This window comes from Podarcis raffonei, chromosome 8 (genome assembly GCF_027172205.1).
Source record: "Podarcis raffonei isolate rPodRaf1 chromosome 8, rPodRaf1.pri, whole genome shotgun sequence".
Lineage (NCBI taxonomy): Eukaryota > Metazoa > Chordata > Lepidosauria > Squamata > Lacertidae > Podarcis > Podarcis raffonei.
In genome coordinates, this window is record NC_070609.1 from 29,213,648 (window position 1) to 29,238,913 (window position 25,266).

A 25,266-nucleotide genomic window follows, 5' to 3' on the forward strand; every position below is an offset into this window, starting at 1 on the left:
ACCTAATGGTCAGGGGTCCCTTTACCTTTACCTTAAGGAAGGCAGACAGAAAAGAAATAATATATATTTACTTTTAAAAGGGGGTTTCTGGGATTGCACTGACATTCCAAGAAACTGAAGTTTTCTACGATTGAAACTAAAGAGTGTAAGGCTCTTGTATGTTTGTTTGGTTGGTTGGTTGGTTAGGAGTTTGTTTGTTTTTTGAAAGAAAATTCAATTCAAAACCAGTAATTTTGCAGAGAACTGGGGTTAACTGATGGGATTTTCAATACAGAAAACTGTTGAGCTAAACTGTTGTTGTTTATTGTTAATGTTAATATTTCTTGTAATCTGCTTAGGTGTTTTGTTTTTACAATCAAGTAGCTTAAAAATTTGCTAAATAAATAAACAAATTTGTATCCCCCAGAGCAGCTTGCAATTGGCAATGGGAAGACAGTCCCTGCCCTCAGGCTTACAATCTAAAAGTCACAATACAAAAGGAAAAGTAACTTGGAGGGAGGAGGAAAAAAGAAAACCCCAGACCCTATTTCTTAATTATGCATTTTCTTGTCATGATCAGCAGGAATGGAAATATTTAAAGGAGAGATGGAGCCAAAAATTGCTGGTCTTTTAGCAGAGCTGATGGAAAGGCCCTGCAGTCCCATCTTATTCACTCTCCTAAGGCTGGATGGAACAGCCCTGTTGGTCTTCCATTGGAGAGTCAAGGCCCACAAATAGGGTAGGTCCTGACATCAGAAGAATTGCACCATTAGTAATCCCACTCGCCACAATTATTAATCATTATAGTGGTACCTCGGGTTACATACGCTTCAGGTTACAGACTCTGCTAACCCAGAAATAGTGCTTCAGGTTAAGAACTTTGCTTCAGGATAAGAACAGAAATCGGGCTCTGGCAGCGCGGCGACAGCAGGAGGCCCCATTAGCTAAAGTGGTGCTTCAGGTTAAGAACAGTTTCAGATTAAGTACAGACCTCCGTAACGAATTAAGTATACTTAACCCGAGGTACCACTGTATTTTCAATTGGTCTTAAAAATTAAGTTGGAGAAAGATTGGGAAAGAGGAAGACAGACGAAGACTGCATTCACGCAGCAGTTTATTCTGTTTCCGTGACATTTGCCTAACTGTTAATTTCTGCATTGTATTTGAGCTTTCACGTGACATAAAAGCCCATTCCATAAATATAGGATTAGGGTACAATTGGATCAAGTTAAATCTACGCTATGTTTCAGAAAGCTGTCTGTTCACCTCTTAAGATAGCATAAGCAACTATAGCATGTTGGTTCGTGACATCAAGGAGCAGGTTTTTTTTTACTCTGTCTGTATACAACAGGGTGCCATTTTGAATCAAGCTGGTGGACTGAACCTTTTGAAACCACCAGTTTTGAAACTGCAGCGATTTGGGGGTTCCTTAGACTTCCCAAGCAATGCCAAGTATGAGGCTGCTGGTAATAAATAAAATAAATAACAGTGGTGGGAAGACTATCCCTCCAAGTCTAGGCAGCATCACCACTGGTTAGGGTCAAGGATCTAGAAAGCCAAAGTTTCCCTATCACTGTTATATAAAGAACCGATGTGGTAGAGTTTAAAGCTGACAATGGTAAAACCAGAGAGGCAGGTGAGCCCCCTACTGCATCCTTCAAATGAAGCCACCACTATGACCATTGCAGCCTGGGGCCCCAGTGATAGAGAAATAAGCATAGCTTTGCATGTCAGAGGCTCCATGTTAATTCCCCACCTTTCCAGCTAGCTGTACTGCAAAAGACCCCTCCTTCAGACCTTGGACTATACCTTGCCAGATGGACCAGTGGTCTGACTCAGGAATAAACAGCTTCAGAAATCCACTGAGTGAAATGTGTTTGATGCTCTGGACTGCTTTAGATCATGCAGGAAATGGCTAAGACACAGGCTGTATCATATGCATGTTAAGTAAGCTGGGTAAGGGCATGAGACGTGTTCACACATGCTGATTAGATTAGTAAAGTTCATTTTTAATAACACTAAGTATAGGAAAATGCAAGCCAATGCAGGCAGTGCTTCCTAGTGTCAGGACTGAATCAGTGCAGATTTTGAAGTTCCACAACCTCAGAACACTCTAGACTGCCTTTCTCAGGCCTCTTTCCTGCATCTAAAATAGTAAAAAACAGCAACACCTTTTGACTCCCACCCCAACTGCCTGGGACCTTGGGGTCCTCCAAACTGGTGTTTTTTTGTGGGTGTGTTCTGCAACACGTTATTGATGCGATACAAGTGCCATTTGTGGTGGATTTAAAGTGGACCATCCATGCATCATTCGGCTTTATTGTTCTTTGTTGCTTCCCCAAATGCTACCCTTTCAAAACTGCTTCCAGGAAGTGACTGGACATCTTAACGTGCTGTGCCTTTTGGGGGGACTCTGCAAGCAGAAAAAGATGGCCATCCCATGTACCTTTGGTAACAGCCATCTTTGGGCTAACCTAAGGGCTAAGAGAATGAGTTACAAATAGGGAAATCTTACGTCTGTCATGAGTTTACTAGGTGGCCTTAGGCAAGTTACTCCTCTATTCAGCAGCCCCTCCATTATCTATTTATATGATAATAATAGTATATTATAATAAATATTTATACATATATACATACTCTTTCATTCCATTTGTTATCATGTACAAAGTGGCTTAACAGTAGCACAAAATGATATAATTAAAATCATGACAAGACAAAATCGTCACTGTACAGGAATAAACAGCACTGCAGAGCCAAACAGGACACCGGGGTGATTGATTATCTGCTATTGTTCCCAAATGCTCTCTGACTAAGCGGAGTCTAAAACTTACTTCTGCTGTTACTTAATGAAAGAGACAGCCGTGTTTCCCTTGAAGTTTTAATAGTTCAATATAAAGACGTTATCTCACAATAGTTGTGCTATTATGGTCTCTTTTGTTTTATGTTATAAATGTATTTCAGTATATTGCATGTTGTCAATGTTGTTGTATGCTTTGTGTTCTGTGATTTTTAACGAAGGGTGGGATATTAATTAATTGTGAACATTCAGGTTTATGCATTGCTAACAATTGCTGTCCCAGAGGCATATGCAACCATTTAAAAAGCTGTTTCAGTTCAGTCCAACCTTAGAATGGCAGCCCTCATCTACTGAACATTAGTAAGATTTTAGTCTCTTCCCTTTTCCTTTTTTTATATTTTTTATTGTCTCTTCCCTTTTCCAATAAAAAGTACAGGGAGGGACGATAGCTCAGTGGTAGTGTACCACTGATTTGCATGCAGATGGTCTCAGGTTCAGTCCCATGAATAGAATTGGAAGGCACCCACAAGGCTCATCAAGTCCAAGTGCAATGCAGGAATCTTCTGCCCAATCTTTTGCACCAGCTTGCTTCTTTGCATTAAGAATATTTTCCATTTCAGTGGTTTGAGACCCCATAAGGTAAAGGTAAAGGTACCCCTGCCCGTACGGGCCAGTCTTGACAGACTCTGGGGTTGTGCGCCCATCTCACTCAAGAGGCCGGGGGCCAGCGCTGTCCGGAGACACTTCCGGGTCACGTGGCCAGCGTGACGAAGCTGCTCTGGCAAGCCAGAGCCGCACACGGAAACGCCGTTTACCTTCCTGCTAGAAAGCGGTCCCTATTTATCTACTTGCACCCGGAGGTGCTTTCGAACTGCTAGGTTGGCAGGCACTGGGACCGAGCAACGGGAGCGCACCCCGCCGCGGGGATTCGAACCGCCGACCTTTCGATCGGCAAGCCCTAGGCACTGAGGCTTTTACCCACAGCGCCACCCGCGTCCCCACAGCGCCACCCGCGTCTTGAGACCCCATATGTCCATTCATTTTTTTGCATCTCACTTCTATGCCATTATGAAAGAGGGCATATCCAACTTAGCATCTTCTTTCTTTTGATATAGAAAAGGAGGGTGATTCCTGACCCTGGACTTTGTTTAATTTGTTTAGACAACTTAAGGCAGAAACAAAAGTAGTTCCCAAAGCTCTCTGGCAACACGTGATGCCCAGGCATCCAATCACCCATTACAAAAACAACTTACATAACTCAGGAGTTCATAGACAGCAACTAGCAACTGATGAGTTTCTGACTAACCGGAATTGCTCATTTGCAGCTACCAAAGTAGTCAATTGTGAATTCATAAGCACCTAATGAATAGTGATTTATGAATTAAGAATTCAGGGAGGACCCCGCCCGCACAATGCCATTTTCCATTTCTTTTCTATTAAGATTGATTACATTAGTAGTAGTGAATGAGTCATAACAGCAACTCTGGACTCTTCTTTATGGCAATGCCTGACCTTTCCGGGTCAACTATCTGTGGATGTGATTTCTGGATTGGCTCACATACCTGTTATAACAATTTGGTGGCTCGAATCAGATTATCTTGGATTAATTCAAGTTATCATTAACATCAGAAAACAGTTTGGGTGCTTAACCAGAGCTGATCTGAATCAATTCAAACCCCATTGCTCCTCTGATCCATGCAATCTGGTGTGATTCATACAGCCTTTCCAGCCGGCAAGCAGCCAGCCCCCCAAAACCTCCCTCCCTTCCCACCCAGTTACCTTCTGCTGCTTCATAGAAAGTAGGTGTGAGAGAGGAAAGAAGGAAGGGGACTTCATTTGTTCTCCCCTTTAGAAAGTAGACCTGTGAAATGTAATTTCCCCATGGGCTTCTAGATGTTCATAACCCTTGGGCATATTGCATTTTCCAAGTTTAATGCCCGCTACACTGCACCAATTTTTTGGGCAGAGCTATGGGCCCCTCCCCCTCTTCTGCACCCATTGCCAGATGCACTAGAAAAGTATGCCTCATAGTCCTAGAATCTGGAAGTGAGACCTGTGGTTACCAGCTGCTTTTGAACGACTCTGCCAGCTCTACTCTCTGGTGAGATCTCAAGCTGAGTTAGAACTCCATACTTAGGGATCTGAACAAAGTTAGCATTTTTAAAAATTTAGTACGAAATGACACATAATTGGCCATGTTGTGTCCTCATCGAAGTGAGTGGACATTGAGCACAATTCTGTGACAGTTTGTGGGATTACAATGCCCTGGACTGCATTATATAGATGAACTTTTGTCATAATAACAAACTCTGCTAATATTAGCTTCACTTTACACAAGTCATCTCCTTTCCACGTAAACATCTATCGCAGGTCTGTGGAAAAATTACACGAACCAAAACCTGTTCTTGGTTATGTGGCTGGAATCCATGCTGCAAACACACAGCAAAGTTTTTGAAAACAATCACGAAATCTTAAGAAACAGCATCAAAATGCCAAGAGAGAACAAGCTGCAAAATGGGGTGGGCTCAACAATGCACAAAAAATGAATGAAGTGGGACGACATCACCAGTTACATCACTGCTCCCTGCCCCTCAGCTGACTTGCATTCATCTCTTAGCCCCGAAAGCATTTGCCCGTTTTTATGTAACATGTGCTGGCTTTTTATAGTTCTGCTAACAAGTTGGGGAGCTGCTGGTTCACAATGTACCGATTGTCATGGCCCCCTTAATGGGTTCCCGCTGCTTTGCCTTTTCCAGTTGAGTTTTGAGGCTACTCTTTCCAATTTGAGCATTTGCATTTCCCTTATTAAATGTGGTGATTGTGGTTGATCTGCCCATTAAACTTGGCAATGTTCTGGAGCAGTTGCTACGTAGCAAAGTGGAATGAATGCCAAGGCTTCGATAACCAGGAGCAGCTACCCGAGGCATAGTGTTTGGGGTGCCGTGAGGGCTGTGGCCGTGGGCACAATTTTCAGAGGCGGTGCAAAGAGGCACCCCACACCCCACAGCAGGCTCCTTCATTGGAGCCTGGCTCTGCACCAGAAGGAGCCGCACTTTGACTGCCAGTGCTTGTCCCTGGTGCAGCTTTGCACATCTGAACTGGCGGCAGAGAGCAGCCGTTCTCAGCCGTGGCGAAGTGTGCCCGGCTGCAGAAGCTCCGCTGCCAGGTCAGGCCTGACCCGGCTGGTGTGCCGCTGGCAGCTACGTTTGCAGCCAGCAAGGACGCTTTTGAAAACCTGCACTGGAATTAGGTCTGATTTCCAAACAGATCTTGGCATCAGTCTTCCGTTCTGGCTTTAACATTTCTTGGTAGTGCCTGAAAAGGCTTTAAAAAACAAAACAAAACACAGAAGGGGAGAAAGAAATGAGCTGGTGCCATCACACATGCAACATTCAGCTGCCAAATCTTTCGATTTAATTGCAAGTCTTGTGATTTTAGGAGTTTTTCAAAAACCACAAGGGTCAAAGACAGAAGTGTGAGAAAGTTAAAACAGTGGTTGAAGAAAAGTGATCCAGCGTGACCCTGTTAGGCCCACCTGGGAGGGCTGGATTTTCATTTCATTCTCCCTTTCCCCATTTGTAAATTGGGAATTAAATCAACCTACCTTATAAGGTTCTTGTTAGGATGAATGCGAGATAAGACGATAAAGCTAAAATGAAAAGAGCTGTGCAAGTGTTGCTAGTACTGTACTAAAAATCAAGTGTCTTGGAGGGAAGAGGGGATGTAAGTGTAATAATAAGATAAAAAGAAGAGTACTGATATAAGCATGTTGAACCCCTCCACATAATGACCAAAGCATCATGGTAACCTCCTTCACGTGCTCTTTGAACGCCTAGGAAAGCGATGAAACCCATCTCCTTCTGTTGTTAGAATACTTGAATACTTTTGTTTGTAAAATTTAATTCAGCTTGGTTCTATTCTAGTATTAATTTACATTTATAGACTGCTGAGCATTTAACAATGCCATAGCCAGGTACAAAATTAAAAGAAAAGACAACAAAATGCGTAAAATACGGTTCTCATAAAACAGTATCAACAAATACTGTTAGTGAACAGACTTCTCTCTCTGGGAAAGCCTGCAGAAAAATCTCAAAGTCTTTAACCAATGATGAAAAGTCATGACTGTCAGTGCCTGTTTGATGGTTGCTGTGTTTTGAATTGTATAGTAGCAATTCTGATTCTGCCGGTCCGCAATTGTTTAGGCATTGTGATTTTGCATATTTGCGTGCCATGCCACAATAAAACGTTGCAGTCCCTTTTCACATCCAGACAGTGGTGACTGGTGCCCAGTGGAACTGGGAGGGAAGAAGACAACAGGAGAGGAGGCGAAGCCAAAGACAGGCAGGTCCACCCGCTAAGGGGTCATAAGAAAGAAGACAGGTATATGGGGTTGGCTAAGCACAGACTGAGGTTGGTGGGGCAGTGCCCCATTTATCCTAATGGATCAACCTCTACTGCATTCAGCCATTCAGTGCAAGCACGTCATTCTACCCGTTTTCTGTTTCTAATGGACATGCAGCATTATGTGGTTACTGATCATGCTCGGTCATCATCAGGCTGTTTTGTGTCTGTGTTTGGGTTGTTGTTGTTGTTTTTAAAATTAATAAATGAGTGCTTCAGTAAACTTTTGGAGTTTCCCTCAAGCATGCTGATATACCTCCCTCTGTTTGTGACTAGCCAAGTGTCTCCAGTCCCATTGGCTGGAATGCACCACCTGAGTTTGCTATTAGAAATGACGCTATGCTAGAGGCTATTTACAGGGACGCGGGTGGCACTGTGGGTTAAACCACAGAGCCTAGGACCTGCCGATCGAAATGTTGGCGGTTCGAATCCCCACGGCGGGGTGAGCTTCCGTCGTTCAGCCCCAGCTCCTGCCGACCTAGCAGTTCGAAAGCACCCCTAAGTGCAAGTAGATAAATAGGGACCGTTTTCTAGTGGGAAGGTAAACGGCGTTTCCGTGTGCGGCGCTGGTGCTGGCTCGCCAGATGCAGCTTAGTCACGCTGGTCACGTGACCCGGAAGTGTCTTCGGACAGCGCCAGCTCCCGAACTCTTGAGCGAGATGAGCGCGCAACCCTAGAGTCGGTCACGACTGGGCCTGATGGGCAGGGGTACCTTTACCTTTACCTAGAGGCTATTTATCCACCAACAGTTTCTCCTCACTTTTCTCTATAAAACCTCTCTTGAGTCCCCCTTCCCCCACCATCACCTCTCTTTCAGTGGGCTTAATTAGAAGTTCAGTCAACGTTATGTCTTGTTTTGATAATCGTAAACACCTTTCCCCAACACTCCTTGATTATTTTTCAGCGTCACCACATCTGTAAGAACCAGATTTCTTGTGGCATCTTAAAGACTAACCATTTTTCTGGCACAACCTTTTCTTTGGACTAGAGCCCACTGTGTCAGATGCATGAAGTCTCATTCTCAGTTGGCAGATAAACCTTTGCATTTCATGGTGTTTTGGTCCCATGGTTTAGAATTCTTTATGCCCATCTGCTAACCAAAAACAAGGCTTCATGATGCATCTGACCAAGTAGACTCTAGCCCACAAAAGTTTCCTTCACAATAAATTTGTTAGTCTTTGAGACTTCTTGTTTTTGCCGCAGCACACTCATTTAGCTACCAGGGTTGGCTCTGGGTTTTAGCATCCCTCCCACCCTGGCAAAATGTCCTTCCCACAATTCCCCCGGGTGGGCTTAACTGCTGCTAGCAGCAGCAAACAGCATTGTGATATGTGGTGAGCAGCTGTGAGTTGCCCACCATTTTCCCTTCCCGCAATGCCCTCAGCTTAGGGTGGCTCCAGTGCATTGTGGATAATTAAAATGGAAGGCTTGATGCTGGGTGTTAATACTGGTCCCAATCGCTGCTCCTCTGGAGCTGGTCACAGCTTATAATAGACATTATTGAGTAGGGATGCAGAAGAAATTTGACTCAGTCAGCATTGAAAGGTGAATCTATCAGAGTCATACTTTCCAAAACGATATGAGATCCAAAACACAGCTGTTCTTTGAAGTTTGCACTTATCCAAATTTTGTGATGCAGTTCTCGAACCAAACATTATAGTGTGTGTGTGTGTGTGTGTGTGTGTGAGGCAGAAAGTGAATAAAATGCATAAAATGAATACCAGGCAGAGGGAGGGCCTTCTCCCATCAGATGTCCAGGAAATAAACAATGATCTGACTTTTAGAAGACATCTGAAGGCAGCCCTGTTTAGGGAAGTTTTTAATGTCTGATGTTTTATTGTATTTTTAATATTTTGTTGGAAGCCACCCAGAGTGGGCGGGGTATAAATAATTTATTATTATTATTATTTATTTGTGAAAATAACATATAGAATGCATTATTTGGGGAAGCTGTTTTCAAAAATGTGTACATTAATCAAAAAGGATTTTTCTTAATTTTTTATATAAAAATGCTTCATAAATTTGGAGGAACAATTTGAAGATTGGGAAAATGGGAAACTGGAGAAAACAGAAATACACAGATACTTTCATCCCTACTCTTGAGATACAATTCTTGTTTTTTGGCTCCGCGCCTCTTCACACTCTCATGAGTGTGCTTTTCTTCCTTCCTTCTAGTGCCCATCCCATCAAAAGCCAACGGCACCACCATCTCCGCCCTTTCTATGAACAAAGACACCCTGATTGGAGGGGTGACAAACCCCAATGAAGTCTTCTGCTCTGTGCCTGGCCGCCTGTCTCTCCTCAGCTCCACCTCAAAGTACAAAGTGACTGTTGGTGAGGTCCAGAGGCGGCTCTCGCCCCCTGAATGTCTGAACGCTTCTCTTCTTGGCGGAGTCCTCCGGAGGTGAGAAACAAAAAAAAACTGATCCAGTTCATTACGGATCTGGAACAAGTTCACTCATTTCTGTAACTCCATTCATTTTTGTTTATTGTTGATTCTCATAGCAGACCCCACCCATATCTTGCTGCCTGTAACATCAACCTATGGCATGGATTTTTTCAGATCACCTTTTTATGGGCAGTTTAAGAAAGATCTTATATCCCATAAGCTTCCCAATGCCTTTAGTGGGAAAACCAGCTCTCTGGTGGCATTTGAATACTTTTTGTAGGTCTCTGCCTCTTGAACTATTTGAGAAAAGCCTGGGGAGAAATATTTTAACGAAATAAGAAGCAAAACAACAACCCATATCACTGTCAGTCCCAAGTGGGGTTTGGACTCTCCACAGGATCCAGCTCCTGACTCCCTTGATCATGGCCCCCTCCTCTGGTTCAGACATTTATTGGGCTAGGAGTCATTTAAGCTCCAACAGCCTGATCTCTTCCCAGTGCTTAGGATCTGAACATCCCCTCCACAGCATCTCCACAAGGCTTATAACAGCGGTTTACATAATATTATTACAAGGTTCAGCATCAATTTTATTTCTTTTTTAAAGTTACAGTGGAAATGTTGGCTTTAAAAGGCTATCACTGCTTGCTTCTTCTCACTCCCCGCAGGGCAAGAGGGTCTTCAGGCTCCCCTGTGGTGGCAATTGGAGGAGGGAAGGACCACTGTGGGAGGTGGATGGTGGCTATTCAAGGAATTGTTTATTCTCCCCTCTCATGGCAAGAGTTGCAACCCAAAACATCTGGAGGGCACCAAGCTGGGGAAGGTAGGGATAGGGTGAGTGGTGGTTTCGACATGTGAGAACAGCTGCAGACCTTACATCCACGCTGAACATTTGAGGCATGTTTAAAGCCATGACTTCCCCGAAAGAATCATGGGAGCTGTCATTTATTTCTCACAGAGCTACAGTTCCCAGCACCAGTTCCCAGTTCCCTTTGGGAGAGGCCGTGTGCTTTAAATGTATGGTGTAGCCTTTTAGTGTCTTTGCATCTTGAAATAGACTTCTGAATTGCCCTGTGGTTGTAGAAGAACAATTAATAATAATAATGTATGGTTTCTCCCCATATGCCCACACCACTTTTTTCTTTCCCATCTGCTCAAGTTGTCTTATCTCTCTGCTTTCCTCTTCTAGGGCAAAATCTAAAAATGGTGGAAGGTGTTTAAGGGAAAGGTTGGAGAAGATAGGATTAAATCTACCTGCCGGGAGGCGTAAAGCAGCTAATGTCACCTTGCTAACGTCACTGGTGGAAGGTAAGGCTCCTTCAGTTTGGGAGCTCAGTGGATTTCTTGGAGAATGCACGGGGTGTTTGGTGCTCAAAATATCCTCTCCTGTTAGACATGAGAGGGCTTCATATTATTTGTCTTCGATACCCTGTCTGTGGGATTTGTGGGTGCTGCATTTATATGCTTCTTTGAAACACATGTTGTGCCTTAGCCATTAAAACTCCCTCAAGGTGGCTTATAACAAGATTTAAAATCTAATATAAAACCAGCAGTAAATATTATTGGCTGTAGCTTCCTAATAATAATAATAATAATAATAATAATAATAATAATAATAATAAATAATTTATTATTTATACCCCGCCCATCTGGCTGGGTTTCCCTAGCCACTCTGGGCAGCTTCCAAAAGAATATTAAAATACAATAGTCTATTAAACATTAAAAGCTTCCCTAAGTTCTACTCAGAGTGGAATCATTGAAACGAATGGACCTAAGCTGGTCAATGGGTCTGTCCTGAGTAAGAATAGCATTGGAGACAACTCTAAAAATGAAAGCACAAAAGTAACAAATACAGAGGATAAAGCTTCAAACAGCAGGAGAGAAACTCAGTTAAGGTCAAAGACCTGGCAAAATAAAAATTTAACACACAATTTCTGTTCTCATCCTGAAGCAAAGTTCTTAACCCGAGGTACTATTTCTGGGTTAGCGGAGTCCGTAACCTGAAGCGTCTGTAACCCGAGGTACCACTGTATAAGTAGAGGTGGTGTGGGGAGTAGCCTTTGACATCATCACCCTGCACAGAAATGGGTCCTGAGGCTAAGCCCATCTGTGATTAATATGGGCAAAAGATTAACTATCAGGCACCTGAAGGGGACGGAGGAGGCAGGATGGGGTTATTCTCTGGCCTTCATGGTAAATGAGAGAGGTTGCTATCCCTGCAACCTCGACTTGAGAAGTGTGTGTGTGTGTGTGTGTGTGTGTGTGTGTGCGTCAGCGCGCACGTGCGCGTGCACACACACACACACACACACACAGAGTGACAGGAGTTTTTGGACTGTGCATTTGCTTTGCTCTGAAATCCATTGTCGCCCAAAAGGCAGCTGCCAAGGAGGAATAGCCCATCTCTTTTGTTGGCAGCAAATGAAACGAACAGGTCTGTGAGGCAGCGGTTGTTCCCCAGGCAGTTGGGCCTGGCTCCTTTGAATGGTTGATTACCATCAGAAGAAAAGGAGGACAGGGAAAGACACATTTTTGACTCAGCCCAGACAGCTGGGAGCTGTCACTGGCTGCTGTTCAGGGGGTTGGAGTAAATTACAGACGATGGCATGTTTGACCAAGGAACAAGGCTAGCCCTACATATCGAAAGGGCTAGCCTTACCTTTCAACCAAGCCCTGACAGCCCCAGGGTCCTGGCTGTACTTCTTCTTCACATTTGTTACTCACTTTCCTCCCCACGAAAACTTACCCAAAGTGACTTACAAAGTGCAGAGTCTGTCCTTTGATTTTTTTGCATGAATTTCTGATTTTGGCTCCTCTCCTTCCAGCTGAAGTGGGCTCCACTAAGAGTGCATCATTCTTACTATGGCACACTCTAAAAATAAATCCTGTTTTGGCTGTGAAAGCCAAGGATACCCCCAGCTTTAAATGACAGAAAACAAGCAGAATAAAAATTAAAAAATCGAACTATATCTCACTTTCTCCTTTGATAGATTAGTATTATTTAGAACAGCAATATACATCAATGTATGGGTGACTGTGGGACTCACAGGCCAGTTGCATCCTACAGAGCCTTTGGGTCTGGTCCATGGCCTCCCCTCCTCACCCCCTATCCCACCCAGCGTTCATGCTTAACAGGAAAAGGTCCCATTCATGCATATAAGACATTTCTCCTAGAGCTGTCTGACATGTAGAGCGGATAGATTTTCAAAGGGGGCGGTTGGAGAAAGAAGGCACAAACTGCTCACATGCTGCCATCCGCTCCATTGCAGTCCCTCTGTGGCAATTTGACATTCTAAAAAGGCCACCTTCACATAATTGGGTCCTTTCTTTAAGCTTACTTGCGACAGGGGAGGATAAGGCCAAAGAGGGAGAGGGTTGTTCCCCAGCCATTGTTACAGATACAGTGGTACCTCAGGTTAAGAACTTAATTCATTCCAGAGGTCCGTTCTTAACCTGAAACTGTTCTTAACCTGAGGTATCACTTTAGCTAATGGGGATTCCCGCTGCCGCCATGCAATTTCTGTTCTCATCCTGAAGCAAAGTTCTTAACCCGAGGTACTATTTCTGGGTTAGCGGTGTCTGTAACCTGAAACGTCTATAACCTGAAGCATCTGTAACCCGAGGTACCACTGTAATAGCAAAGCTGTTTGGGAGCCAAGCTGGACCGCTCAACAATAACGAAGAGCTTTCTACGTATTAAGGGGGGGGGATCCTTAGGCAGAATTTAGGAATTTCTATATTAAATGATAAATAAATTTGTAAACCCCCTACAAAACATCCTGACATGTGAGCCTGCAGGACAGGGTTGGGGAACAGATAAACCTCTGTTTAAATTATAGTCATTATTTCTCAGTTTGCAGCTGTACATGCAAATTAGCATGTGCATATATATGCAGTGCTATTTTTCTAGAAAAAGAGGTGCCGGAACTCACTGTGAACACCTCCCTTGTTCCTTTATAATGACAATGGTGCCCACCTGAGAGGTGCTGGAACTGAGTTCTGGCTTTGAAAAAGCCCTGCATGTATGTTTGTAATCCATTTCCTTTTTCTCTTGGTTTTAATGTATCTATGTGGAGATTTTGTCTGTCTGTTTGTTTGTTTGTTTGTTTGGTTGCTTGGTTGGTCATAAGTTGCTTTGGGTTGCCCTGGGCAAGATAAAGCAACTAACAAATTCAATAAATAATAATAATATGCAAAGGTTCCTCAAATCCTCTCTCTGTTTGGGTGGCATGTAAAGCTCTACTCCACCCCCTTTTCCAGCTGTGTAGCAACCCCAGATCAACCATAGAGTAGTGCGTTTTTCTTTTTGCTGGGGCTGGGTAGGAGGGTCCACATCTGATGGCTTTTCACATGGAAGGCAAGAGGAGTAAGAGAAAGAGATGGCCCTGTCTGCATTGTCTGCGATGAGCACTGAGGCTTCCTTAGGGCATGGCGCTCAGGCTGGGGTATTCCATCATTCCATGGAAATGCCCTCTCATCGGTGAAATTGATCCATCTTCAGGCATCCCTGCGGAAGTAATCAGAGCTGATGGCAATTGATCATGCTCAGCTTCTGAAACCCTGGTTAGACAGACAGAGTTAATTCATCTCCGCTCCCCTGCTGATTGCTGGATTATGCCATCCATCCCAAGTGCATTAACCTAGTTGCCAGAGCATTGCTTCCACTCTGCTTGTGGTGGGAAGCCAGGCTGCTCTTTAGCCGTTCTAAGCAGAATCTGCTCTTGGATACCCAAGCAGAACCAGCTTTTTTAAGTTGCTTAAAAACTTTCTCAAGTTTCTAGTTCTCATGGCTGTGTGCACATTTGAACCAAAAGAGGACGCTTGGCAGTTCTGTCCTATACTTAACTGAATGATGAAATGATTCAAAATTCCTAAAGTTATTTTATGCGTTGTACCCTGCTCTGATATTCTAATGGATTAGAAGTGGGTTATAAATGTTCAAAAAAATAAAATATACTCCACTGTACTTGGGATAGGGAGACGTGTCCAAGCAACACAATAGGGAACCATCTGTATCAGTTCTGGGACCTAAGTGCTCCTTCTCTGCAGTGGGGCAGTGAGCATGGGGCTGTATTCAGGCTTCCAGCCACTCCTTTCGATTCTACACCCCCTGGTTTCCCCTATGCCTGCTGAGCATACTCAGGTGTCACTGGGCCTTCTTACAGTCATGCCCCTGTAGGTTTTCTGTACTTCTGCAAACCTTGGAGTTCCAGTATTATTATTATTATTTTAAAAAATTCACAGGGTGTTTCTACAGCATAAAACCACAAAATACATAATATAATAAGAAGCAAAACAATTCCCCTGTGCTCCCACAAGAGGTGGTGGATTCTCCTTCCTCAGAGGTTGTTAAGAAGTTGGTTGGCCATCTGTTATGTATGATCTAGTTGACATTCCTGCATTGCAGGGGGTTGGGCCATAGCTGTCAACTTTCAGATTTGAAAATAAGGGATCAGCAGCCTCACCTGTCCTGGGGACAGTCTATGGGATATCTAACAATCTGGGATAGCAGTGGGAAACGGCGCTGGAATAAGGGAATTTCCCGCAAAAAAGGGGAAGGTTGACAGCTATGGGTTGGACTAGATGACCCTCGGAGTCCCTTCCAATTCTACGATTCTCCCCCTGTGCTGATGCTTTCCATGTGTGCGTGCCATTATTATTATTATATTATTATTATTATTATTAATTTGTATATAATAAATTTGTATACTGCCCTTCAACTGAAGTTCACAGGGCGGTTCACAACATAAAAATACAAAATGAGAAACACAAGATACATAACATGAACAAGAACAAAAAACCAAACCAATAACCCCCTTCCCACAAGCACATTTAAAGGGCATAGAATGTTAATCAGCCAAAGATCTGGTTAAAGAGAAATGTTTTTGCCTGGCACTTAAAGATACGTAATAAAGGCACCAGGCAGGCCTCCCTGAGGAGAGCATTCCCAAAACAGGGAGCCACTGCAGAAAAGGACCATTTTTGTGTTGCCACCTTCCAGACTTTTCATGGATGAGGCACACAAAGGGCCTCAGATGATGAGCACAGGATCTGGCAGTCCTGAGCCGTTTAAGGCTTTATAGGTCAAAACCAGCACTTTGACCTATACTTTGCGTGTGTGTTTGTGTGTATACAGTATACTGGTGTTTGGAGTACATAAGAACCAGCAATATATATACTATTAGTATATCTGCTTTTAAAACATTACAAATAACTTTTCTTCTAACCATAAGCAGCAGCTTTTGCTTTCTAAATTGTGATCTTATTTACTAAATTTTGGCACCTATGTTGAGGCTTTCGTAATACATCAATTGCTTTGCTCAGTCAGATCAATCAAAGGGCAGGAGATTTATACATAGCCCTGCTTAATCATGCTGTTGAAAAGTCTAGAGACCCACACATAGGGATGGGCAGAAATTAAAGTCAGTTAAATTTTAAGGCAAATTTACCCAATTTGCACTTTCCAAAACAAGATGTGAACTAAAACACAACCATCCTTCGAAATTCATGCTTCTCCAGATTTTGCAATGCAGTTCTCCATCCAAGTAATATGTGCAAAAATGCATCTTCTTGTTAAGTGTGCATAAAAATGCATGTTTTAGTGAACATAACGTAAAAAATGAATTTATGTAGGGAAGAATTGCTTTGCGAAAAATGTGTACAATGGGCAAAATTGTATCCAGATGTCTATATTAGGATAAAAATGCACTAAACTGCTGATGTGTTTTCATGAGGACTTTCTTTAAAACAACAACCAAGTGATGTGAAAATTTGGAGGACTGAGCTTCAGAGTGGAAAAACAAGAAACTGAGAAACTGAAATTAACATACCGTATTTTTTGCTCTATAAGACGCACCAGACCACAAGACACACCTAGTTTTTGGAGGAGAAAAACAAGGAAAAAAATATTCTGAATCTCAGAAGCCAGAACAGCAAGAGGGATCGCTGTGCAGTGAAAGCAGCAATCCCTCTTGCTGTTCTGGCTTCTGGGATAGCTGTGCAGCCTGCATTCACTCCACAGGATGCACACACATTTCCCCTTACTTTTTAGGAGGGAAAAAGTGAGTCTTATAGAGCAAAAAATACAGCATTTCACCCATGCTTTTAAGAGTCTGCCTCTCCAAAGGCTACTCTGCTTTATATACTCTCCTGATCACAAGCAAAATGCACAAAGATAGATATTGCCAAGCAACTTTGACTTTCTCACCATGAGATAGTGATAAGTTGGGAGTTTGGCTTAGAAAAATCAGAAACTGAGAGAAACTGAAATTGACATCCCTATGAGCTCCACCCCATGCAGAGTTGATTATGCTGAGTATCAGTAGCAGACAAGACCATACATGCTCATGAATATATTTATTTTGCAGGTGAGGCTGTTCACCTTGCCCGAGATTTCGGTTATGTGTGCGAAACAGAGTTTCCGGCTAAGGCTGCAGCGGAGTACCTCTGCCGCCAGCACTCCGACCCTGGTGAGCTTCATGCTCGGAAGAACATGCTATTAGCAACCAAGTGAGTATAGAGTCCATACAATTACCCTTCCCCTTTTGCCTTAAAAGGGAGAGTCTCCAAAAAAGGGAGAGGCACAGTTGTGAAAATTAATTTTGGACTACAGCTGGGGCTGTTGGGAACTCTAGTTTACGACACCTGAAAGGTTGGTCAAGTCTGGCTTAAACAAACATTTCCCTGGCACAATGTTAGAATTCAAATGTGATTTTCTTTTGGAAATAGAATTTTTAAATGTGGAATTCAACTCTGTGAAGGATAATGTTAATCTTAGGCCATGCAAAGAGATTTTAAGGTAATAAATTTAAACATCAGCTTTGAACATTTAAATACTTTTATACTTGAAACAGCTTCCAAATTCTCCCTGGAATCTTTTGCAGCTCTTATGTATACTCATTTAAAAATTATTTACAATTCCCTGGTTTCTATTTTTGTTTGCAGTTCTGTTATGATGGTTGTGAACTATTTAGGCTGCAAAGCTCCAAACGGTTATCTGAGAGTAGGCCCTATTGAACTTAGTGCGACATACTTCTGAGTAGACATTGTAGGATTGTACTGTTAACTAGTTAGTAGTTGAAGGATGGGGAACCTTTGACTCTCCAGATGTTGCTCATCTGCAACTCTCCCATCATCTCTCACCATTGCTTACGCTGGCTGGGGTTGATGGGACTGGAGTCCTACAACTCCAAAGGTTCCCCAGCCCGGCATTCGTTGATGTAAGTTGTATTATCCTGCTGTTCCAAGTTAACAATCTGCTAAAGCCAACATCCAGTAAAAGTATAAAATAAAATGTTGGATCACTGCTCAAGCCTGGTTCAAAGAAAATTTTACAATGCTTAAAAAGAATTTGAGACAGAATCTGGTGGTCTCCTGGGGAAGAAGCTTTGTAGTTCTCACACAGACATACCAAACATACCTCTTTATCTGCCTTCATTGTATACAGATTCCCAGGTGGAAAGATCCCCAAATGTGCTGAACAATTTTCTGGGCAGGCCTGTATTTCAATGTTTTGATTGGTGTTCCAAATTCTGTAAGACAGATCCCATCACAAGACAGTTTCCAGGCAATTTCTCTGCCCACCAAACTCTCAAAAGCAATCAGAAAATTGTTGTTTCATAGAATCACCAAATGAATTGTAGGCTGCAAATTATAAATTTGCAGACTCTCCTATTGGAGAAGTCAGATTCACCAGCTATGAATTATACTGGCTACAAGTACACACACACAAAATACTATGTGAAGAGTCTAAGCTGTTAGTTCTCAAAGGCAGGAGAGAGCAGACTTTAGCCTTGTGGGATCCAATTTGTTTTTCACTGGTACCCCAACATCCACCAACTGAAGGCAAAGGAGTTATCAGAGCTGGACAAATTCCAGCTAGGCAAAAGTTATTGGCTGTGAAGCCAGACCGGGAGAGACTTTTGAGGGGCCAAACAAAGGTTTGGAGGGCCACATTTGGCCTTTGGTACCCCACCCCTGCCCTAAGGTTTCTTGATTTCAGCAGTCTCATTTCAGTGGGGCTTTTTGGATTTGCTATCAATGAACCACTGGGAATCAGAAACACTTGTTAATTTACTGAAATCCCTAAGAACATAGGAAGAGTCTTGCTGGGTCAGGCCAATGGCCCATCTGGTCCAGTTTCCTGTTTTTACAGTGGCCAACCAGATACCTGTGGGAAACCAGTAAGCAGGGACAGAGCACAAGAGCAATTTCTGCTCCTGCGGTTTCTATCTCTAGAGCAGTCTACTCACCTCTGTTCTAAGGCACAATTTAGCTAAAATGTAAACATGTTGCAATGTGTAGATGCGATGCCAGATGTGCTGCTGCCGTGTGAGCCTGGGACATGAAGGCTCCTTCTCCTGCAGAGGGGAAGCAATCTCCAGTCTGTGGCAGTGGAACTGCCAAGCTACACCTGCTTGTGTCATTTTTTGTCTTCTTTTGTTTAAGGTTCTATCTCCCCTTCTCTCATTCTAGGCAAATCTGCAAAGAGTTTGCCGATTTGATGGCCCAAGATCGCTCTCCACTTGGAAACAGCCGCCCTTCCCTCATTCTGGAACCCGGAGTTCAGAGTTGCTTGACCCACTTCAGCTTAATAACTCATGGTTTTGGGGGGCCGGCAATCTGCGCGGCACTTACAGCCTTCCAAAACTACTTGGTGGAGTCGCTCAAAGGGCTTGATAAAATGTTCATGAACAGCACAGGCAACGGCCACCCGGTCGGCGACTCCAAAACATCAGAAAAGGAAGTGAAACATCGGAAATGACGCCACAGTTCCCCAGCCTGCCCAGTCAGAGGGTTTTTCCCCTTTCCCAGTTCATGAGATAGGAGGCTTGGGTCTTATCAGCGTTGGGAAAAGAAAAGCAGCAACAGTGAAGATCCCCCCCTTTCTCTTGCCATGTTTTCTGAACTGTGACAGATGCATCTCTGAAACCAACTCAACAAAATGTGACTGGAGGAAGAGGAACATCCACATGGGCCTCACAGAGATGGAAGTAAAATCAAGAGCAGTTGGTGGTTGCTGTTGACACTTTGGGTATTCAGTAGTGGATACCAAAAGCCAGGTTACATGTGCAATTACTTTTTAAAAAAATAAATACATTTTCTTTGAAAAGCCCATAATCATGCAATGTTGAGCTGTTCCAAGAGAGAAGTGAGCAATGTAAAATGAAGAGGTCTTAGTGGGATCAAGAAGGGGAGGGGGATGTTTTTAATTTGCCTCAGTGGACAGGCCCAGAGAGATGAGGCAGAAAGAGCAAGCGAGGTGTCTGTTGATGTTCACCTCCGTTGCAGACTTATGGGTCAAGGAAGAAGGAACCTCACCTGTTCCACTGCAGAGAGCAGCTCTGCGACTTCGTTTGCACATTATGACCAATTGGAAATCACAGTGGGTTTTGTCTGATTTAGACCAGACACACCAATACACACGTTTCAGCAGTTTTCCCCCTAAAAGGAACAGAGTTCCCTGCAAACGCTCTGTTCTGTCGAGTTGTCATTCAGCTGACCTGGACCCAGGATGAGTGAGATTACACCACCAGCCTCCACTCCTTGAGTTTTCAAATTTTTTAGTAATATTAAATAATGAATAAATGATTATACTTATAATAATAAATTAATAACAATTAAAGCACAAGAAAGAACTTGAAGGAGGCCAAACCGAACTGTTTTGAAATCTGTATATATTTATTTATGTGTAATTAAATCAAAGTTTTAAAATGTCCAGTGCGCGTTATTTATATCCAATTAAGTTGGGACTTCTTTAAAAAAAAAACTTTTTGAAAACTAAGTCAGTCTTTGGAATTTTCTGGAATGAAGTTTTGGATACAGAACCTGGTAGCATGGACAATAGCCTGTGACGCTAACGATTAGAGACATTTAGCCCGGTTTGGTTTTTTCTTTTTCTTTTGTACTTGCTGTTGTCTCTCTTAAAAAGCTGCAATAGATGTACAATGCCACCACCACAACAAACAAAAAAATGTCAGTCATTATCTTAATAAAACCTCTTTTTATTTGGAAACAAGCCCCTCCATCCCTGTGTTTGTAATGTTGATGATTGAATAGTCAGAGTTGGATCTATGAGAACAAAAATGAAAAGCCCAAAAGCAAGCACTCTGGGATGAGTTGACATATTTGGGGGAAATGTTTACTGCATTGATTTCATCATTATTGAAAAAGGTGATATCTGTATTCTCTGGGCCCAGATCTCTATGGCAATACCTGAGTTATCCATCCACCTCATACTTCTGCTGAACAGTTCTATCGGAGCCCACAGGAATGGGAGGAAAAGAGGGATAGCCCAATCCTGTTACAAACAGCAGTAAAGGCTTTCTCAATGCACTGTTAAGGGGCTGTTATCACATCAGCAGCGATGGGGAAGTATTGTGATTTTGTCTGCAATTGAATGAGAAACTACCTCATTCACACTTCACAAACAAAAAACATAGCTATCCTTCAAAATTCACATTTCTCCAAATTTTGTGATGCAGTTGTCTAATCAACTTGCATGTACAAAAATAGGGAAATTGTGCATAAAATTTTGGGCAAAACATAAAAATGCATTATTTTAGGGGGAATTGTGTGAATTAGAACTGCAAACAAATGTTTTTATTAGGAGAAATTAGCACTAAAATGCTGGTAAATTTTCATGAGGATATATATATATATATATATATATACACACACACACACACACACACAAATTGCTGTGGAAATGTGAAGAAGTGACTAAGACTAGAATAATAGGATAAAGAAAAGCCACAATTGACATCAGGAATCCTATCACTCTTTCCTTGCCTGGTTTGTATGGTTTAAAACTCTGAGCTATATCTTGCTTCTGAATTCAAAATTTCTACTGTTTAGTTGATCTCCCACTAGCAATACACCCAATAGACCGACATGGGCATAAATACTGCTATGGTTACAAAACCATAGAGAAGCAACGTGGAAGGGTATGTTAACAACTTCAGCCCTTTATTGTCAAATAATCTATTCCTTTCCATTTTCACAGATACTATCTTTATCATCTAATTGTATGTCATTCCCCCAGAAAATTATGCCCAAAGTGGCTCACAGCATATGAAACGAACAGTAAGCGTAACAATTCAAAACATATTATGATTATTTATAACTGTTTCTAATATCAGTAAGTCCTTAAAAAAAAAATCAATCCACACAACATTGTTGAAAACTATGGGCCAGATTCAACGAAGTTGCCATACCAGCAGGAACCAGTGCAACCAGTCCTGCTAGTGCAACGGGACTTTCTCCCTTCTCTTTTCCCTGTGCCCCCTGTCCCCCAGTTCCTTGTGAGGGTTGGATAATCCCCCACAACAGAGCATGCGGGGTGGGGAAGAGAGGAAATTGTTCTACCAGGCAAACGGAAATGCTTGCACTGGTGAAACAATTGGAAGAAAGCAGTGTGGAATCCCTCCCAATACAAATAAGCTAACCTAATTTAACAGCTCAAACTAAACAATGTATAAAGCAATACAAATAAGCCAACATAATTAGGTAACTGAGACTTCAAAAATGGAATAATCAAGTACAGAACATCACCCTGCTCCAAAAGGCGAACCAGTGGTTTGCTTCCAAGACTCAATTGTTAACATCCAAAAACTCCACCAGGGGTACAGCAGGCTCTCACCCAGAGGGGCCTTTGTCTGCCATTATTGTGGGCTCTCAAGTGATCTCACCATAGTTCAGATATGTCTGGAGGGAACCACTTAAGGGAAGGGGAACTGTATCAGAAGCTGTCATTGAGTGCTATCTTCTCATGCATGACATCTATGTGTACAACCACCACAGTTCTTGTGTTTAGGTAATTACGCTTTGCAAGACTCATTCATTATGGTGTCCACAAGATTGAACTTTAAGACATCAGTTGAACACATTTGAAAGAACTTATCATTGTCTTCCCAGGTCACCATGAGCATAAATTTGGCAGCCTTTTGTTTTGTTTTGTTATTAAAAAACCATACACAAAAGACCTCTTGGTTTAATTGCCTTAATTTTTTTTGGAAGCAAATGAGATATGGAAAGGGACTAGGGAGGCAACTGCCTTACTAAAACCATTGGCAGTGGTTAACCTCAAATCTTTAGCCAGCTGAAGCAAATATTTGGGGGATTTATCCATTCAGTGATTCATCCTAGTCACATTTTCATGGCCAATTTGCCTGCTGTTCCCTCAAAGCTTGGAAAGGAAACACTGAGGTAAATATGAATGCTCAAGTGCAGGAATATCAAATATACTCAAATACAAAAAAATCCAAGCTGGGGTAGGTGGGGGCATACATTTTTCTTTCACCTGTAAAAACAGGTTTTGTACTTTATAAAGAAAACAGGTGTAATTGGCCTTTAAGGGAGCCGAATCCTGCCCCCCCCCAATACCCTTGAATCCTCTCATTAATTGGAAAGCAACATTAAACACCTTGCTAGAAATTTGCAGCATTTGTAACCACAAAAAAATTCAAACGCATGGCTATATAAACTAGGAATATTTTTGTTTCCACCATGTATTTCCCCCTCCTTAACTTGGTAATAGCTACCCCAAACCTAAATTGGTTTGCCCATTTTCCTTTCAGACAGTTGTACCACCTCCTCTCAAATACTGGTGGTGGCAAAAGTGTGTCTAAAATCATGTAAGAAAAGGGTATAGATATTTTAGTCAAAACAGAAATGTCATACTTTTTTGGAGGGGGATTATTTCAGAGGCATATAAAGAATGATTAAGGGCTGAGCTAGACATTATCTCAGCAGCTCAAGTGGATTTTCCCATCCAGCACCTGCTTTGAAACATTTGCGTCGACTACCAATTTGCTTTGTCTACCATTGCTTCACAATGCAGGTTATACCCTTTAAAGCCGTGGTGACTGGCCTGTGGTCCTGCAGATGTTGTTGGATTCGGTCAATCTGCAGTTCCAGGATTCTTTGGGAGAAACCATGACTGTTTAAAGTGGTGTGATACTGCTTTAAATTGTAGAGCAGATGGGGCCTAAAAGCAGCAGTCTTGTGCTGTTGGGAGCTAAGTGTTCAGCACCATCGTGTTTGCTTTTGTGTGTTTACGTTCACAATTGGGCACCCTGAGCATTGCCCCAGTGTGGGAGAAGAGACGATTTAAATGTGTGTGAGTGAATGGATGGGGAGGGAAAACCTACAGATGTCTGCCTATATTAAGTTTGCCAGAATCAGAGGGCTTCCCTCCCCTTCCTGTAAGTTCCTAACCTCAGCTGCTCCTGCTGTTGCTCTCCTGTCAGAGCCGGCAAGTAGCTATTTAGCAATTAGCTTGGCTTATTTACCTGCTTCTCCCCTGGTACGAGGCACCTGTCTGGAAAACAGACTGAGCCTTATTAAGGGATCTTTTACACAACAGGAGGGAAAGGAATCCAGGCAGCCTCAGTTGCACAGACTGGGCCAGGCCCCAACTTCTCACCCCTGCTACAAAGTTTTTATTACTGATGCAGAAGCGGGGTTTGTTTTCCCAGCCGCAATGGGAGATGTCACAGGGCTGAGATTCCCTCCTCCGCAGCATAAAAGATAGCAGCTCCCAAGTCCTCAGTATCGGGCCCTCAAAACTCTCTCCCTCCCCCCCAGGCCACTCCCCTTCTCCACAGAAACATCTTAAATTAAATAACCAAGCCAAAAATATGTCTGAGTTACAGGAGGTCCAAGTTTCTTCAAGCAAGTGTTAATAAAGGAAATAAATACAAACGAATCAGTGCTGAAAGTATATTTTTGTAAGTCTTGTTAGTCAAAGCCAAGTACCACACCATATCATTCCATTTGCAGATAGTGTATATGCCTGGGTCTTTTGCAGCTGCCACAAGAATCTGGTTTATCCGATTATTACAAGAGAGATCCTTGCTGCACCCTCTGAATAATGAGAGCAAATTAATCCTGGTTCCATTTCAATATCTCTGGGAAGGATGGCTGCCTCCATCCAAGACTCTTGCAACTTACTAAGAGTACACCTTCTGAAATCAATGGGCAGGACACAGAGTCATCAGAAGCCGCCGTATACGGAGTCATAACTTTGTTCCATCTAGCTCAATATTGTCTGCACTGACCAGAAGTGGCTCTCCAGGATTTCAGGCAGGATGAATCGCCAAGTTCTGCCTGGAGAAGCCAAGGACTGGACCTGGGGCCTAAGCCTCCTCAGTGGCGGACTTTAGGGTCGAAAATTTGGCAGCACACCGTGCAATGCCAAAATTTGCAACATGAGTTCCAGCCATGTCAGTGATAACTGTTATGTACTGAAGTTCTCACCCTGGGCCAGCAGGGGGATACTGTAGATAGTTTTCACTCAGGTCCACGTCAGTTATTTTAGGCGGGAAACCCTGGGTTGTTGTTGCTACAATGTTGATAGCTGGCTGCCTATAAAAGCAGGCCGGCTGAGCTGTTTGCTGTTCAGTTTCTATTCCAGCTTACAAAATAAAGAGCTGCTTTGGAGAAATCGCTGTGTCGTCTGCCTTATGGAGCGTCTCCTGCAAGGACTTCCGGGCGTGGTACCATATTTTGATGACGTCTTGGTGTCCGCAGACACACACCAGCAGCTGTTCGAGCGCCTCTGTGCCATGCTGACCAGGTTCCAAGAGGCCGGGCTCAATGTAAAGAGGGAGAAGTGCCAGATCGCCGTTCCACAGGTAGAGTTCCTGGGCTATCTTATCGACGCCTCCGGCCTTCACCCGACCACATCCAAGATCCGCGCTAT

At 43.0% G+C, this 25,266-nt stretch overlaps 1 protein-coding gene across 4 annotated transcripts in view; it reads left to right on the forward strand.

Moving 5' to 3' along the window:
* TFAP2E (transcription factor AP-2 epsilon) overlaps positions 1–20,580 on the forward strand; it is a 72,857-nt gene extending 52,277 nt beyond the window's left edge. For all 4 annotated transcript variants that reach the window (XM_053398840.1, XM_053398842.1, XM_053398841.1 and 1 more), the window contains 4 exons: positions 9,353–9,581; positions 10,753–10,871; positions 16,931–17,072; positions 19,038–20,580. In XM_053398840.1, the coding sequence (XP_053254815.1) occupies positions 9,353–9,581; positions 10,753–10,871; positions 16,931–17,072; positions 19,038–19,326 (779 nt within the window). In that variant the 3' untranslated portion in view covers positions 19,327–20,580. The remainder of the gene's footprint in view (positions 1–9,352; positions 9,582–10,752; positions 10,872–16,930; positions 17,073–19,037) is intronic.
* Positions 20,581–25,266: the final 4,686 nt, after the last annotated feature.